Raw genomic sequence first — 15,110 nt, forward strand, 5'->3', positions numbered from 1 at the left:
TTATAATATGTGTCATTACGAGACAAAAATCTGTATTATCAGTGCCTCAGTTCAATGTTGATTTTGCCGTCGATTGCGGCGGTTGATCTACTCCGTGAAACCTAAATATTATCATGCTGACGATTCTATTTTTAAGTGCTATTCTACTCTTGTCAGTTTGGATTCTATTGGAAAAACTTAAGAGCAGATACTTTATCCTGTCGTTGGCGAAACGAGTACAGACTGAAGATGGCAGTCCACTGGAAGAAAAAGTGTTTGTAGTGCCGGGCAAGACGAGATTCGGTAATAGTTTTGATATACTACAAGTGACGCCTTGTAAGTATTCAGCATGTTATCTTCGTACCCCACGCAATTACTGATTAGCAAAATGAAATTTCTTCAGCGATGCTGTTTAAATTTATGCGAAACGCACACTCGAAGTCAAATGGAAAAAGTTACTTGTTGTATTACTTTTTTGGTGTCATGTACAATGTAGTCCGGGCTGAAGATGTTGATGAGATAGTGCAAAGTACAAAGTTAATAACCAAGAATGTAGTGTATGATCTAATAAGGCCCTTTCTCGGAGAAGGATTGCTTATAAGCACTGGTAAGTAATTCCACACTCTAAAAAACGCGAAAATATAATATATATAAAGATTACATCACTTTTCAGATCAAACGTGGCACTTCAGAAGGAAACTATTGACACCTGCGTTTCATTTCAATGTTTTGCAAAACTTTTTAGATATTTTCAAGTAATTATACCTCGATATAACATTCTGGATTATTTTTAATATTACAATTGTTACAGAGAGGAGTCACAAAAACTGAGCAAAGTGCTGCAAAAACAAATGAATGTTGAACTGGAGCTAAAACAGATCATTCCAAAATTTATGCTCAACAATATTTGCGGTAAAGATTAAAAAAACTATTTCAATGAACAAATCTATTTATATATAATTCCTTATAATGGAAATCATTCTCTTTATTAACATTTTTACTTAGAAACTGCTCTTGGTGTTCAGCTCGATGATGTGGTGGAAGGGGCACAATATCGAAAATCAATACATGCTATAGAGGAAGTTATAGTAGAACGCTTTGGCAATCCACTTTTATATCTGGAACCATACTTTTATCTGTTTGGTAGTTATCGAAAGCACGTGACGAATCTTCAGATAGCACATGCCTTCTCTAGCCGGATCATCGAGCGAAAGAGAGAACAATTCAAGCAACAGCAGTCCAAATCGGTTGATGATTACGGAAGAAAAAAACGATATGCAATGTTGGACACACTTTTGGCAGCCGAGGACGATGGTCTTATCGATCACCAGGGCATCTGTGACGAAGTTAACACGTTCATGTTCGAAGGATACGACACTACATCCACCTGTCTCACATTCACACTTCTCATGTTGGCTCTACACGAAGATGTTCAGGAACGTTGTTTCGAGGAGCTGCAGCATTTTTCGAACGACGACAGCGATCTCACCGTGTTCGACTACAATAATTTGACTTACATGGAGTGTGTGATTAAGGAATCCTTGCGCCTCTTCCCATCAGTTCCTTTCTTTGGACGTATTTGCACAGAGGAATGTGTGGTAAATGGTCTGATTCTGCCAAAAGGCACGCAGATCAATATACATGCATTTGATATAATGCGAGACCCCCGACACTTTCCAAATCCCTCAGAATTTCAACCAGATCGTTTTTTACCTCATAACACTCTAAATCGCCATCCCTTTGCCTTTATTCCATTTAGTGCTGGACAACGTAATTGCATTGGACAGAAGTTTGCCATTCTGGAGATAAAAGTGATGCTAGTCTCCGTATTGCGCAATTTTAAACTGTTGCCAGTAACTCGATTGGAGGACGTTATATTTGAGTATGGCCTTGTCCTGCGCACCCAAAATAGCGTAAAGCTAATGGTTACAAGTCGTCAGCAACAACAAAGTAGAACATTGTAAATTCACTTTTGATTTTCCTATATTTTTCTGTTTCAACCACGACTAAGAGCAAATCAATGTATATTTGCTCATTTTCAAAAAAGCAGTACATAAACAAAAATACATTTTTTTCATTTCAATAATAAAATAAAAAGAAAATAAATACTTTTTTAGTTGATGTTAATATCAGAATTAAAATTCGAATTGCAATTAAATTAATTTAAGATAAACTTAATTACATTTTTCCGATATTTTTAATGCATCTGGGACGACTTTACGATTTGTCTATCGCCATAGGGAATTGAATTTAATAAAATTTATAACGAAATACATAATATTCGGAGGCAAAAAATAAATTTGGAGAATTTACTATTGTTTGTAAATACCAAGAATAAATATTTAGAATTGAAGTTTCCTTTACTCTACTCTAATCATGATAATAGTAGAGCATCCTAAGCATTTGATAGCATTTTTACTTAATAAGCATTTAAATAATTTAAAAAAAAACAAGTAAGAAAGCTACAGTCGAGTGTGCTCAACTGTGAGACACCCGCTACCCATTTTGAATATAAGCAAAATATTCCGGTATTACTTTCAAAATATACCGAAAATATAGGTTTTATTGTATACACCAAAATTCGTTCTAGCTTTAAAATTACGCTTGTTATTCGACTTTTTTGATTTGCGGGGCGGAAGTGGGCGTAGCTAAAATTTGAAACAAACTTGATCTGCGTGCAAACATAACAAATGCTGTCGAAAAAAAATCATAGCTCTATCTCTTATAGTCTCTGAAATCTAGGTGTTCATACGGACAGACGGACGGACCGACAGACGGACAGACGGACATGGCTAGATCGTCTCGGCTATTGATGCTGATCAAGAATTTACATACTTTATAGGGTCGGTTGGTCTACCCTATGGGTAGCGGGTATAAAAATGGTACTGATTGGAAAAAGGTCTATCTGATGAACCCTCTACACTGCAAAAAAAAAATAGCAGAATAGAAAAAAATTAGATTTGCGATTGTACAAGGTTTAGTTTGATCTGTTCCAGATCATCTATCATTATTAATAATTATCAATCAGATAATTACCCATCGTTGTGTCGCAGTGTAATCGGTATATAATTAGTACATTTATAATATGTGTCATTTCGAGTCAAAAATCTGTATTATCACTGCCTCAGTTCAATGTTGATTTTGCCGTCGATTGCGGCGGTTGATCTACTTCGTGAAACCTAAATATTATCATGCTGACGATTCTATTTTTAAGTGCGATTCTACTCTTGTCAGTTTGGATTCTACTGAAAAAACTTAACAGCAGATACTTTATCCTGTCGTTGGCGAAGCGTGTACAGACTGAAGATGCCAGTCCACTGGAAGAAAAAGTGTTTGTAGTGCCGGGCAAGACGAGATTCGGTAATAATCTTGATGTACTACAAATGACGCCTTGTAAGTATTCAGCATATAATCTACGTACCCCACTCAATTACTGATTAGTAAAATTAATTTTCTTCTTCAGCGATGCTGTTTAAATTTGTACGAAACGCACATTCGAAGTCAAATGGAAAAAGTTACTTGTTTTATTTCCTTTTTTGTGCCATGTACAATGCAGTGCGGGCTGAAGATGTTGAGGAGATAATGCAAAGTACAAAGTTAATAACCAAGAATGTAATCTATGATCTATTAAGGCCCTTTCTGGGCGAAGGATTGCTTATAAGCACTGGTAAGTAATTCCACACTCTAAAAAACGCGAAAATATAATATATATAAAGATTAAATCACTTTGCAGATCAAACGTGGCACTTCAGAAGGAAACTATTGACACCTGCGTTTCATTTCAATGTTTTGCAAAACTTTTTAGATATTTTCAAGTAATTAACCTCGATATAACATTCTGGATTATTTTTAATATCACAATTGTTACAGAGAGGAGTCACAAAAGCTTAGCAAAGTGCTGCAAAAACAAATGAATGTTGAACTGGAGCTAAAACAGATCCTTCCACAATTTACGCTCAACAATATTTGCGGTAAAGATTAGAAAGAATATCACAATGAATTCTATAATTCCTCATAATGGAAATCATTCTCTTTATTAACATTTTTGCTTATTTAATGCTCTAGAAACTGCTCTTGGCGTTAAGCTCGATGATATGGTGGAAGGGGCACAGTATCGAAAATCAATACATGCTATAGAGGAAGTTATAGTAGAACGAATTTGCAATCCGCTTTTATATCTGAAACCATACTTTTATCTGTTTGGTAGTTATCGAAAGCACGTGACAAATCTTCAGATAGCACATGCCTTCTCTAGCCGGATCATCGAGCGAAAGAGAGAACAATTCAAGCAACAGCAGTCCAAATCGGTTGATGACTACGGAAGAAAAAAACGATATGCAATGTTGGACACACTTTTGGCAGCCGAGGACGATGGTCTTATCGATCACCAGGGCATCTGTGACGAAGTTAACACGTTTATGTTCGAAGGATACGACACTACATCCACCTGTCTCACATTCACACTTCTCATGTTGGCTCTACACGAAGATGTTCAGGAACGTTGTTTCGAGGAGCTGCAGCATTTTTCGAACGACGACAACGATCTCACCGTGTTCGACTACAATAATTTGACTTACATGGAGTGTGTGATTAAGGAATCCTTGCGCCTCTTCCCATCAGTTCCTTTCTTTGGACGTATTTGCACAGAGGAATGTGTGGTAAATGGTCTGATTCTGCCAAAAGGCACGCAGATCAATATCCATGCATTTGATATAATGCGAGACCCCCGACACTTTCCAAATCCCTCAGAATTTCAACCAGATCGTTTTTTACCTCATAACACTCTAAATCGGCATCCCTTTGCCTTTATTCCATTTAGTGCTGGACAACGTAATTGCATTGGACAGAAGTTTGCCATTCTGGAGATAAAAGTGATGCTAGTCTCCGTATTGCGCAATTTTAAACTGTTGCCAGTAACTCGATTGGAGGACGTTATATTTGAGTATGGCCTTGTCCTGCGCACCCAAAATAGCGTAAAGCTAATGGTTACAAGTCGTCAGCAACAACAAAGTAGAACATTGTAAATTCACTTTTGATTTTACTATACTTTTCTGTATCAACCACGACTATGAGCAAATCAATGAAACATTCAGAAGCGAAAAATGAATTTGAATTTGTTGTTTGTTGTTTGAATAAATATTTAGCCTAAAACTATGCAACATATTTGGTAAACGTTGATTGGCCACTGTAGATAAATTAATGTGAGAACAACCAATAAAAAACATGTAAGACTTATAGTTAAATACAAAAATTTGGAACAAACTGCACATTGTAGTATAATGTAAACGTTAAAAATATTATTGTTTTGTTCCTAGTATTCTAATTAGAATGAATTGTAACCCTGTTGCTCTTGCCTAACAGGAATCATTTGGCACTCGTGGACAATGGCTGCCGTAAGACCAACAAGCCAAGCACTGTATTTGCTTGCACTCAACTGGTATGAATACATATTTATTTGTAAGCATGCGTGAATGTTGTTGTATTGCACTGTTTGTTGAGCAGCAAGACTACTTCTACAGTTTCGCATGTTATTGGCAAGCGTTCAGCACAAGTGCCTAATTCGATTATAAATTTTCATTTGCGCGTCGAATAACAAAACAACCCGCGCGCACAATCACACATTCTCAAGCGCATATGTACATATGTACGCGTTTGCTACAAACACAACACCAAATCCAAGAGTTCTCACGAATTAAAAAAATTACACTCACCATTTGGTATTTGTGCGAAAAACACAAGGACACATAAAATCATTAACACACTTGTTTTGCACATTCTAACATTAATTTCAACAAAAACAATCCTTTTTTGTTTTCTGTTTGGAATACAATTAGAGATGGTAAAACACCGATATTATAGATACTTTAAAAGTATCGGTAATATTAATGTTTGGTAATTCACCATCGATGATTTAAAATACAGCTCTGCTCATTTATATTGCGTTTTTTTTCGTTAAAATCTTGTGCTTTCAGTCAGATATGTCTGTTGTCTATTATCAAATGCACTTTCCATGAGTATTTGAATAGTCATTTAACTTGTCACTTGGTAATCGCAACAATTAAATTATATAAATTTCCCAGGGCTGCATATATAATATGCCCGTCGGTCACACTGAATTAGACATAATTAATAAAATTAAGCAATTAGATTCGCTGCGTATTTTTCGATATATTATCGAAGTACACCTACAGTATAAATGTGACCACATAATAAGCGCGATACAGCGCCAATTTTTAAAATGCAAAATACGCTACAAGATTTAATTACATATCGAAACGAATTGGAAGTGTACCTATAAAAGAAATACTTATTTTTAAATTTATTTCTTTTAAAATAATTTTTTAAAGAAGCATCGGAAATTTAAAATGAATTAACATTTTTTAAGCTTAACAATTTATAAAGCATTTGATTCCACATGATTATTAAAGTTTTCTTTGTATTCCTTATTGACTTTAAGTGAGTGATTGATAACACTAGAAGCTGGTGGCTGTTGCGGCACAGGATTAGGTCCAGGAGTAAGGCCAGGCCCCAACGGCGATTGCTGCCCGGGATTATACGCTGGAGCCTGTGGCAACGGAGCTTGTGGCTGACTAGGCGGATATCCAGGTGGAGGAGGAGGCACATATGGCTGTGGCTGTTGTTGGTATGGAGTGCCAATCTGATAATTGGGCTGCTGATTGTAAGATCCTTGGTTGTAGGGATACGGATACGGATATTGCGGATATTGTATTGTGGATATTGGAAATATTGAGGATTTTGGGGATATGGATTTGGATAAACTGGCTTGTTATGCTTGTGTTTCTTGTGCTTATGCTTTCCGCCGTAGTAGCCGTCATATTCACGATTACTGCTTCCACTATCACTATCGCTGTCGCTGTCACTATCACTACCACTGCTTGCCAGGACACATGCTGTGACCAGCAACAGTATGAAAAGCAGGAACAAGTTCTTGTTCATCGCGCCGAAGACAAATAAAATAGCAGTACTTGTATTAAGTCAATGAATTTTCAGACTGGACTAAACGTGCGGCAAGTGTCGAGATTAAGTAATGCGAGTGTCGCAATGGAAGTCGCAATATATTGTTTTTCATTGATAAGCAGCACAAATATGTGTACTTTACTATTTATATACACGACGAGAATACATATGTACATATGATCCCATCTTAGTCTCGCGGTACATTGTTTATATCACTTTATTCAAATTCCAAGAAATAGACATAATTTATTTTAATTGTTTTCATTTTTTTTATGTGTTAGACAGATTCGGTATTGAAGTGAAATTCGGTATTACTTTGAGCTTATTGTTAGGAAATATTTTAGCTCTCACATAATGTATAAGTATTTAATGCTCGTCTATGTCGGGTTCAGTTGGTAAGCTTATCAAAATTCATGAATCGCTTAAGTCGTGCACCGTTGAACGGCTCTTCGCTGCCCGGAGGAAATTTGCGCATCTAAATCAAAGTATTTAAATGAAAATAGAAATAGATAGACAGATAATGAGTCACTTATGTAATGGAGAAGAGTAATAGGTGAAACACTACAATTTTCAAATAATAAAGTTCTTATTGAAAAATGAAAATTTGATAAAAAGAAATATAAGAATAATTTTTTTTTTTTTAATTCTGGTATGAATATCCCAAAACCATAATCCCATGAATAAGATACATAGGTAATATGATATTAGTTTAAACCAGTATCAGATTATCTTTGTATGCTATAAACATCTAGTTTCGAAAACATATTCTAGAAACCAGCGTTAAGTGCTAATGTTTACCTATAATAGAAGTTGATATGAATCTAATTAAAAATCAATTTTGTATATCACTTTCGACAAAATATTTTTAAATCGATTGTGATTTAGCTTCATTTTTTAAATTGTATACAATCATATTTAATTACAAAATATGATCATTTCTATGCATTTTGTTATAGTTTTTTAGTTGTGTTGTGTATAATAAAAGTTTTTCTAAGTATAAGTAATAGGTACAGAATATGTATGTATAAGTTGTATGTATAGGTATTGGAGTATATGTGTGTGTGTATGTATATGGATAATTGTAAGTACAGCATGTATTGCGGTATTTAGTCGTGTGATCCAATTACTGAAAGCCGCCAGCGTATTGTGCGTATGATAATGTACAATACATAATTTAAGTATGGTATGTTGTTGCTGTTTCAATTCAAGGTGTTAGGGTTTGTTGTATTGTTTTTGTGATTATTTTACTAGGGTTCGTCTTTGGCGAAACGTTTCTGCAATTAAATAAAACTCAATATTAGGCTACAATTCGTGTGGGATGTGATGTCTCTAAATTATTAATTAAATTATACATTTTATTTATTTTCTTTTTTATTTAATGGTGCCTCCAGAAACAATAAAGCAAAAGTGGGTTGTTTTGTAAAGTGCATTTATCATTTACTTACATTCATAGGCAAGGTTGTAACTCTATCATAAATTATTTATTATTGAATACTGTATATTAAAAAGTTATTTTAGTTGAAGGCGACTATCATCCGTTATTTTTACAAATATTTGATAAAGGTCTTTTCCAAGCTCCAATTTCAAAGCAGTCGCAGAGAATATAATATAACCAATTTATTTCAAAATGGAGTTCAGAATAGGTTTTAATGTGAATATTTTGGTAAGGCGGTAATGTTAGTTATTTATAAAAATATAGTGGTAATAACAACATTTTGATGAGAAAACTTAAATCATCAGATAAACTCAAAATAGTTGTGTTTATTGACCATATGATTTATTCGAATACCAATCTAACGGTCACAGCACAAGTCTATGACTTATAACCAAAAATAGTTAAAATAACTTAGTAACTTAGAATTTGTTTTTTTTATTTATACTTTTCATCAACTTTTTATCCGACCGTAGAAAACCTTTTCATTTTCCTAAATTAAATTTAACAAACCCTTTCACTTATGATGTTTCAACTTACCATAATTCTATATTTTTCCTTGCATGCATAATCTGACTCGTCAATATCCATATAACAGTCCGATTTATATTCTGGAGGTAAAGGATTTCCTTCGTATTCACACAATTTGTGCAGTGGCCGTGCTCTATAATATATTTTGCATTGAATGAAGATTTAAGAATTTCTAACAAAATGTATTGTGTGCTTACGTGACAATGATTTTGTTCATTGAAGACGGTTTCTGCATCGGACAATAAAATACATCAGGTGTCTTTTTATCGAATACTATTTTCCTCATCATATCCTTCTCTTTGAGTATAGCTTTATCACCAAATGTAGCCAAGCTGCTGCACAACAGTGTGGCAAATATAGCTATCGAAAATAGTGGAGTCTTCATATTGAAGTGATCGCAATCTGTAATTAGGTTGATTAAAACACTATATACTATTTATATGTAGATATATTAACATAAATATTTTGATTTTCGTTGGCACGATTTCTTTTTATTGTAATGGAATCCTGCAATAAATTTAACATTTAACTAGACATTAGAGTTCATATTCCAATCATGTTATTGTGCAGATTTCTTCGGCCCGGTTTAAAATTAAAAAAAAAAATAATCATGATCTCATCAGCAACAAGCTCAATCAGTTTTAGTCAATTCTCCCACACGAAAAGACAGGTGTCCACATCATAAGTAATTTCTTATTTTAGGCAGCTTTTGCTTATTTTGCATTTGACGTGAAAATTCTCCTAATATGACGCTAATTATTCAGTAAATAATGTTTGTTACAAGGTTAAAGTAATGTCATAAAACATAAACATGTAACCTTGATTACTTCAATGCCTTCAATGCATATTTTTCCATCTAAGTTCGTAAGTATGAACATCCACCATAAAACTTCTTCGAGTGGCGTTCACTTCTTTAATCATCAAAATTATAGATACCTTTGAATACTTGAAATTGAGCAAATAATTGTAACAAATTGTACGTATAAATAAAAATATTGCCAGGAAAAACGCACTTTTCTCAACTCAACTTTAATTTAAACTGTTGCCCGTCTTACATGTCATGCTTGCGAATACAACCAAAAGCTGTGCATTGAAAAAGCTCTTAAGGCCTAAAGACAATGGCAATTTACATTTGTTGTTGTTTTTCAAAACCGGTTTCTTGGCCAGTCAATAGAAACAAATTCATTGTTGCACACAGATAAATCTAGGTTTGAAGCAAGTAGAAAGTTTTTGGTATATTCTTAATATTGAAACAAATGATGAAAATTATTATAATTATTATTAAAGACTAATATCCAAACATTAATTAAGATGTTATTAAGATGTAAATTCAAATAAGTACAGATTTTTTTTATCGGATTGTTATCGATACAATAAGTAATGTAGTATTTTTAAAATTTATATTTTGATTTGGGATTGCGGTCACTCTGTACTTTGTAGACAGAAGCTCTTTAAAAAGGTAAGCATTGTTGACGATAAGCATAGAAAAGGTTTGCCCCGCTTGTGCCATTGCCTCAGTTTCCTTCATCAGTTCATCGGGTTCAACGATTCTCAGCAGTCAGAGCAGAAACTTGGTTTGGCGGAAATGCTATACGAGTACATTGCCTATCCAATAAACCCAAATGCTTCTCAAAATTCTAAAACTTTCAGCGCAGATGGGAGCAAAGCAAACAATTCTTTTGCCAATTCTTTTTAATGTGAAACTGGTCATTTACAAAATGTACTGCAAAATCGACAATGCGAACATCTGTGCAAGCGCAGACAAAGCTCCAAGTATTCAATTCGAAAAAGTCCAAAGGCGTTCGCACAGAGCGGTTACCTCCAAACTATTTGCGAGTTCATATCGTGGGCATCCATTCAAATATGCTCAGTACCCGAACTCGTCTTCATAATCACAGAGGATTTCATTCAGAAGAAATCCGAAGGAATTTCCCCGCATGGAAATGTATCAGTCAGTCAATTGCATGATGACAACCCTACAACATCGATACGCTTATTATCGATAGCTGCACACTACAATCGCATGCGGTTGCTTTTAGTAAAAATATAAATAGTTATTTAATACAGTTTTGCGTACAAAAAATGTTTCGACGTTTATCCCTAATTGGCATTCAAAATGTTAAGATTCAATTTAACCAATGTGACATACGCGGCATGGCCGGCCATTCAAAATGGGCGAATATAAAACATATAAAGGCCCAAAAAGACGGACAGCGAGCAGCGTTGTTCACAAAGATCTCCAGGCAAATTCGTTTAGCAGTTCAAGAGGGCAAATCGGCGGATCCGGCTGTTAACTCTCTACTGCGGTCGGAAATAGATCATGCTCTAAAGAAAAACATGCCTATTGGAACCATACAAAACACGATCAAAAAGTGCCAGGGTAACAAGGCGCAGTTGAGGAAACATCGACTGGATATACGATTCAAGAGAAACGTATACTTAATATGCAGCATTTATACCGACAATATTGCCCAAGTTAAGATGGACTCAACGGCAATGATCAAGAAATCTGGGTAAGTTTAAATTCTTACGAAAGCAATACTACAAGAAACAACATTTAATCACACCCCAAGAACAAATTATTTTCAGCGGTGTTCTCGTTGATGTTGGTCATATGTTTGAAGATTTTGGGCTAATTGAGACAAGATATGATAGTTCAACCGCCGAAAACTTGGAGGAAAAGGCCACTGAGGACGCTATTCAATTTGGCGCAGAAGAAGTTGAAGTTGTTGATGCCAAGTCTGGATTAGTTAATGTAAGTACTTTAGATAACCGTTCAAAGAGTTTATTTATGAATGATTTCGTTTCTTCCATATTCAGTTCATCTGTACTCCAGCTCATCTAACTGGACTCAGCAAAACGTTGTCTCAGAATGGTTATTCTATTGAAAATAGCGAACATATGTTTACACCAAATGTAACAGAGACCTTATCTTGTAGTATTTACAAATTACTTAAATTACTTTCGTTGTAGAACCTCATACAATTGGCAGTGGATGATCAAAAGGCGTATGATGTATTCCTGCAAAAGCTAAGAGATGTGCCGGGCATGGAGGATATATACGACAATGTGGAGTAATGATTGATGGCTAAATTCAAATACATTGTTGTTTATTGTACATTCATAATTGCTATAATTCAAATTACATGTGTTGAGAAGTGATGATGCCTGTATAATAAATTTTAAAACTATTTCAATTATGTGTTGTCGTGATCCTACTGCTAGTTGAACAAAATTTACTCTACAAAATCTTTGTCAAATGCTGTTAACAAGGCGGTAAAGTTGTAAATTGGTTACTAAAGTTGAAATTCTAATGCGTAGATCCAGCCATCTATAAAATAAATAATATACGATAAGAGTTTACTATTTAAAGAATGTTATTTAAAGTTTGTCTGCTACTTACAGTTAGTGGAATTCATCTTTAGTAGCCATTCATCGTCATTCTCGTCCATCTAGGGAACTGGGTGTGTGTTCGACTTTTATATTTGGTCACAAAAATATAATTTTATCATTTAAAATTAGCAGACAATGTTATACATATAGAATCTAATTTACTGAATTTGTTTTGTTTCTCATAGCGTTTGCTTATGTCATTTCAACAGGATATTCAATAAATACAGAAATACTTTTAAATTATAGATAATTGCTTTAAAGAAACCATCAAAACATTCCCTCAATGACTTAATAAAAGAAATATACTAAGTAATTATAAAATATTATATAATTATTTGTTTGTAATTGTAACAATTGCTGCAATATGCAACCATGCAAACATGCCAGAGTTTACAATTTCGGATTGTCGAAGAGAGGACCTCGAGTAACCGTTATGTCAGCATAGGGCACCGACTGTGTAATGTGTAACGCCTTGAATTTCTTTAGGACAAGCAGCGAGTAGAACTTTTGGGCGGCCTGTTTCCTTGAGTTCCGAACTGTTAACTGGGATAGACTCAGGTGATCGTTGTTGTTAAAATGTACTCTGACATCGAGGAAGAGTTGAGCAGCCCTCTTATTCAGCACTCGCTCCTCGAACTGTTCATCGGTTTCGTTTTCCATTTGCTCATCTGCCGGCGCATTTTGCAGTCCGACCGATGGTGGGAAATCATAATCATTCCAATCCGTCGATATTTCACATGTCTTATTGAAGTTATTCACGTCGCTGATAGGTCTTTCTTCGGTTTCGTTAAGTATCGAACTGACTTGATCGGGCGGCAGATTTGGTATGCAATCGATGTCACCTATTCCGCCATGGTGGGGTGTTAATTGTCCATGATCCAAGCCGGCGGGAGTCATATCGCCATGATGGAAATCATCGCCCATATCATGATGACCATCGCGCGGCGTCAATGGTAGTTCATTAAGGTTAGAGAAGTTCTCCAGTTCATTGAGTGTTAACAGAGCCGGACTGCGCATATCATCGAAAATGGTAGCGTCATTCTGTGGCGCAATGCTGTCCTGTTCCTTAGCTCCAATGTCCAAAGAAACTGTTGACAAAGCCAGCGATTTCTCTTGCTCACGAATCAACTCAGGAGCGGCCAGGCTCTGTGTCAGTGTTGTGTCCGCTGCCAGCTCAGCAATGGGATTGGCTGAAGCATCATTCTTACGCTTACGTCCCTTCTTATTCACTATGATGAGTGAGCTCTCGCCTTCGTGAGCATACAGCTCCAGGGCCAGCACATCCATGGGGGCAATGTTCGAGAAATCCTCCAGGGGTGTCGAGTGCGACAACAATTGTCGGTTGTAGTTATTTAGCAGAACTCGGGCGGGAATGGTGCGGGATGGCAGAGCGAATAGCTTCTCCACACCGCCAGTCTCTTTCCAGTACATTAAACGCTTCGTTGGCGGTGCCAGATCCAATGTGGTGAGTATATCAGAAGTGTCCGCCAGTTGAGCCTTCATCTCCTCGCCCGAGATATTCTTAATTTCATCAATAATCAGTTTGCGCTTGCGCTTGGCCTTGGTGGTGCCTCTGTAAGTGGTAGCATCGATGGGTGCGAGGGCAAATCCCTCGTCATCATTCTGCACCAACGTTAAATCGTTTAATGTGGTATCTGCTCCACAGGCATTGACATCCTCATTGAAACTGTGATCCTTTGCCTGATTGAAATTATCCTCTTTGTCGTCCACCACGGAGTTGGCCAACGAGGATGCGGGCGAGGGAGCATTATTAAAGTTATCGATACCATCGTCATCGTCCGAGTAGTCGGGTGGATTGTTCACTTCGTCCACATCCTTGTTGATACTCGTTGTCGTTTGCGGTGGCTCTCCAAAAAGATCATCCTCAAACAATGCGGGCTGTCCAAAGGAATCTCCAAAGCCGTCGCCATCGAGCCGATCACTGGGCAACTCTGATTGCGTGAGTCTAATATTTGGGTCACCCGGCTCCACGTTGGCCAGGACATCGTCATCAAACAGCTGATCATTCATATTGGCCGACAAGGGGCCGCGCATCATTTCAGGCGTGTCCGCCTCGAAGCCAATATCACCAAACCCATCATCTTGCAGAGATAGCGATAGACTACCATAATCCTCGCGCATGGTTATCTCGTCTGCTCGGGATTGGTTTACAGAGAACTGCGCCTCGATATCAATGTCGTTTAACTCGGGCAGCGCAGTGTCAAAATCATGGAACACTTCGGGTAACGTGATGGCATTCACATTAGCCTCTCTGTGCCCTTCTGGTAGATCGACCATGCCGGGCCGAAAGGCCATTTTGATTTTAACAAATGCCTCATTGCAATCCGCTAATAGATATTTGGCTTTTCGCGAATATATTCGCACAACACCAAGGAGCAAATGTCCCGATGTGCGAAGCGCCAATTTCACTTTAGGCTGTAAAATGCCCTCGACAGATTTTTCTATGTTGGTTTCAAACACATGAGCTTTTGTTATTTTCTTGTCCCAATGTGCGGCTAACCAAATTCTGGCTAGTGGCCCTTTTTTGGCCAGTATTATGTGTTCGTAGAACATTTTTGTTTTTTGTTAACACAATTCTTATTTTTCTTTAATACACAAACAAAACAGAGATGCACAAACTATTAAACAACATGGCGACATCGATGTTTGCATCATTTTTCGATAACATACTATCGATAAGAACGAGTTCAATTAAATAATACTTCACTCTATTAATGACATAATTTGACTAAAACAATAATTTTAAATAAATAAATTGAATTTTAAATATGAATTT

General features: G+C 36.2%; 8 protein-coding genes across 12 annotated transcripts in view; 3 read left to right on the forward strand and 5 right to left on the reverse strand.

Moving 5' to 3' along the window:
* The window catches only part of LOC117564575 (bone morphogenetic protein receptor type-1B), a 54,369-nt gene extending 48,539 nt beyond the window's left edge, over positions 1 to 5,830 (reverse strand). Inside the window, exon 1 of the mRNA XM_034243416.2 lies at positions 5,691 to 5,830. Coding sequence (XP_034099307.1) covers positions 5,691 to 5,754 — 64 coding nt within the window. The 5' untranslated portion in view covers positions 5,755 to 5,830. The remainder of the gene's footprint in view (positions 1 to 5,690) is intronic.
* LOC117563489 (protein spaetzle 4) overlaps positions 1 to 15,110 on the reverse strand; it is a 165,102-nt gene that overhangs the window by 116,871 nt on the left and 33,121 nt on the right. The window lies entirely within an intron of this gene.
* On the forward strand, positions 86 to 5,224 carry LOC117564576 (probable cytochrome P450 4ac1). The gene is made up of 6 exons (XM_034243418.2): positions 86 to 101; positions 3,159 to 3,372; positions 3,443 to 3,646; positions 3,713 to 3,794; positions 3,850 to 3,950; positions 4,045 to 5,224. The coding sequence occupies exons 2-6, from the start codon at positions 3,171 to 3,173 to the stop codon at positions 5,001 to 5,003; spliced, it is 1,548 nt and encodes a 515-aa protein (XP_034099309.1). The 5' UTR covers positions 86 to 101; positions 3,159 to 3,170; the 3' UTR covers positions 5,004 to 5,224.
* On the forward strand, positions 108 to 2,082 carry LOC117564577 (probable cytochrome P450 4ac1). Its single transcript, XM_034243419.2, has 5 exons — positions 108 to 315; positions 383 to 586; positions 653 to 734; positions 791 to 891; positions 985 to 2,082. Exons 1-5 carry the CDS (start codon positions 114 to 116, stop codon positions 1,941 to 1,943), a joined length of 1,548 nt encoding a protein of 515 aa, XP_034099310.1. The 5' UTR covers positions 108 to 113; the 3' UTR covers positions 1,944 to 2,082.
* LOC127565047 (uncharacterized) lies at positions 6,267 to 7,015 on the reverse strand. Its single transcript, XM_052002048.1, has one exon. It carries the CDS (start codon positions 6,934 to 6,936, stop codon positions 6,340 to 6,342), a length of 597 nt encoding a protein of 198 aa, XP_051858008.1. The 5' UTR covers positions 6,937 to 7,015; the 3' UTR covers positions 6,267 to 6,339.
* On the reverse strand, positions 7,159 to 9,997 carry LOC117564584 (uncharacterized). Of its 4 annotated transcripts, none has more exons than XM_034243427.1 (4): positions 9,976 to 9,997; positions 9,118 to 9,322; positions 8,930 to 9,053; positions 7,159 to 7,432 (listed from the first exon to the last, which is right to left on the reverse strand). In XM_034243427.1, exons 1-4 carry the CDS (start codon positions 9,980 to 9,982, stop codon positions 7,346 to 7,348), a joined length of 423 nt encoding a protein of 140 aa, XP_034099318.1. In that variant the 5' UTR covers positions 9,983 to 9,997; the 3' UTR covers positions 7,159 to 7,345. The 4 variants fall into 4 exon arrangements, with proteins under 4 accessions (XP_034099318.1, XP_034099319.1, XP_034099320.1 ...); XM_034243428.2 differs by lacking the exon at positions 9,976 to 9,997 and adding an exon at positions 9,857 to 9,969; XM_034243429.1 differs by lacking the exon at positions 9,976 to 9,997 and adding an exon at positions 9,934 to 9,952.
* Positions 10,885 to 12,111, forward strand: LOC117564534 (probable transcriptional regulatory protein Nwi_2729). 2 transcript variants are annotated; one of them, XM_034243355.2, is made up of 4 exons: positions 10,896 to 11,433; positions 11,510 to 11,675; positions 11,741 to 11,836; positions 11,894 to 12,111. In XM_034243355.2, the coding sequence occupies exons 1-4, from the start codon at positions 11,003 to 11,005 to the stop codon at positions 11,996 to 11,998; spliced, it is 798 nt and encodes a 265-aa protein (XP_034099246.1). In that variant the 5' UTR covers positions 10,896 to 11,002; the 3' UTR covers positions 11,999 to 12,111. The 2 variants fall into 2 exon arrangements, with proteins under 2 accessions (XP_034099247.1, XP_034099246.1); XM_034243356.2 differs by lacking the exons at positions 11,741 to 11,836; positions 11,894 to 12,111 and having other exon boundaries at positions 10,885 to 11,433; positions 11,494 to 11,640.
* Positions 12,114 to 14,978, reverse strand: LOC117564533 (double-strand-break repair protein rad21 homolog). Its single transcript, XM_034243354.2, has 2 exons — positions 12,324 to 14,978; positions 12,114 to 12,251 (listed from the first exon to the last, which is right to left on the reverse strand). Exon 1 carries the CDS (start codon positions 14,885 to 14,887, stop codon positions 12,704 to 12,706), a length of 2,184 nt encoding a protein of 727 aa, XP_034099245.1. The 5' UTR covers positions 14,888 to 14,978; the 3' UTR covers positions 12,114 to 12,251; positions 12,324 to 12,703.

The sequence above is a fragment of the Drosophila albomicans genome, chromosome 2L, assembly GCF_009650485.2.
Source record: "Drosophila albomicans strain 15112-1751.03 chromosome 2L, ASM965048v2, whole genome shotgun sequence".
NCBI classification, from domain to species: Eukaryota; Metazoa; Arthropoda; class Insecta; order Diptera; family Drosophilidae; genus Drosophila; species Drosophila albomicans.

Excerpts from the sequence above, each read along its gene's own strand:
- LOC117564576 (XM_034243418.2), top strand. The coding sequence starts at position 3,171 with ATGCTGACGATTCTATTTTTAAGTGCGATTCTACTCTTGTCAGTTTGG. Across the intron at positions 3,373-3,442 it reads TGTACTACAAATGACGCCTT|CGATGCTGTTTAAATTTGTA; the intron begins GTAAGTATTCAG and ends TTTCTTCTTCAG. Across the intron at positions 3,647-3,712 it reads AGGATTGCTTATAAGCACTG|ATCAAACGTGGCACTTCAGA; the intron begins GTAAGTAATTCC and ends ATCACTTTGCAG.
- LOC127565047 (XM_052002048.1), bottom strand. The coding sequence starts at position 6,936 with ATGAACAAGAACTTGTTCCTGCTTTTCATACTGTTGCTGGTCACAGCA.
- LOC117564533 (XM_034243354.2), bottom strand. The coding sequence starts at position 14,887 with ATGTTCTACGAACACATAATACTGGCCAAAAAAGGGCCACTAGCCAGA.
- LOC117564577 (XM_034243419.2), top strand. The coding sequence starts at position 114 with ATGCTGACGATTCTATTTTTAAGTGCTATTCTACTCTTGTCAGTTTGG. Across the intron at positions 735-790 it reads AACTTTTTAGATATTTTCAA|AGAGGAGTCACAAAAACTGA; the intron begins GTAATTATACCT and ends CAATTGTTACAG. Across the intron at positions 892-984 it reads TATGCTCAACAATATTTGCG|AAACTGCTCTTGGTGTTCAG; the intron begins GTAAAGATTAAA and ends ATTTTTACTTAG.
- LOC117564534 (XM_034243355.2), top strand. The coding sequence starts at position 11,003 with ATGTTTCGACGTTTATCCCTAATTGGCATTCAAAATGTTAAGATTCAA. Across the intron at positions 11,434-11,509 it reads GCAATGATCAAGAAATCTGG|CGGTGTTCTCGTTGATGTTG; the intron begins GTAAGTTTAAAT and ends AATTATTTTCAG. Across the intron at positions 11,837-11,893 it reads AACATATGTTTACACCAAAT|AACCTCATACAATTGGCAGT; the intron begins GTAACAGAGACC and ends CTTTCGTTGTAG.
- LOC117564584 (XM_034243427.1), bottom strand. Across the intron at positions 9,054-9,117 it reads ATGAACAAAATCATTGTCAC|AGCACGGCCACTGCACAAAT; the intron begins GTAAGCACACAA and ends AATATATTATAG. Across the intron at positions 7,433-8,929 it reads AGGAAAAATATAGAATTATG|ATGCGCAAATTTCCTCCGGG; the intron begins GTAAGTTGAAAC and ends ACTTTGATTTAG.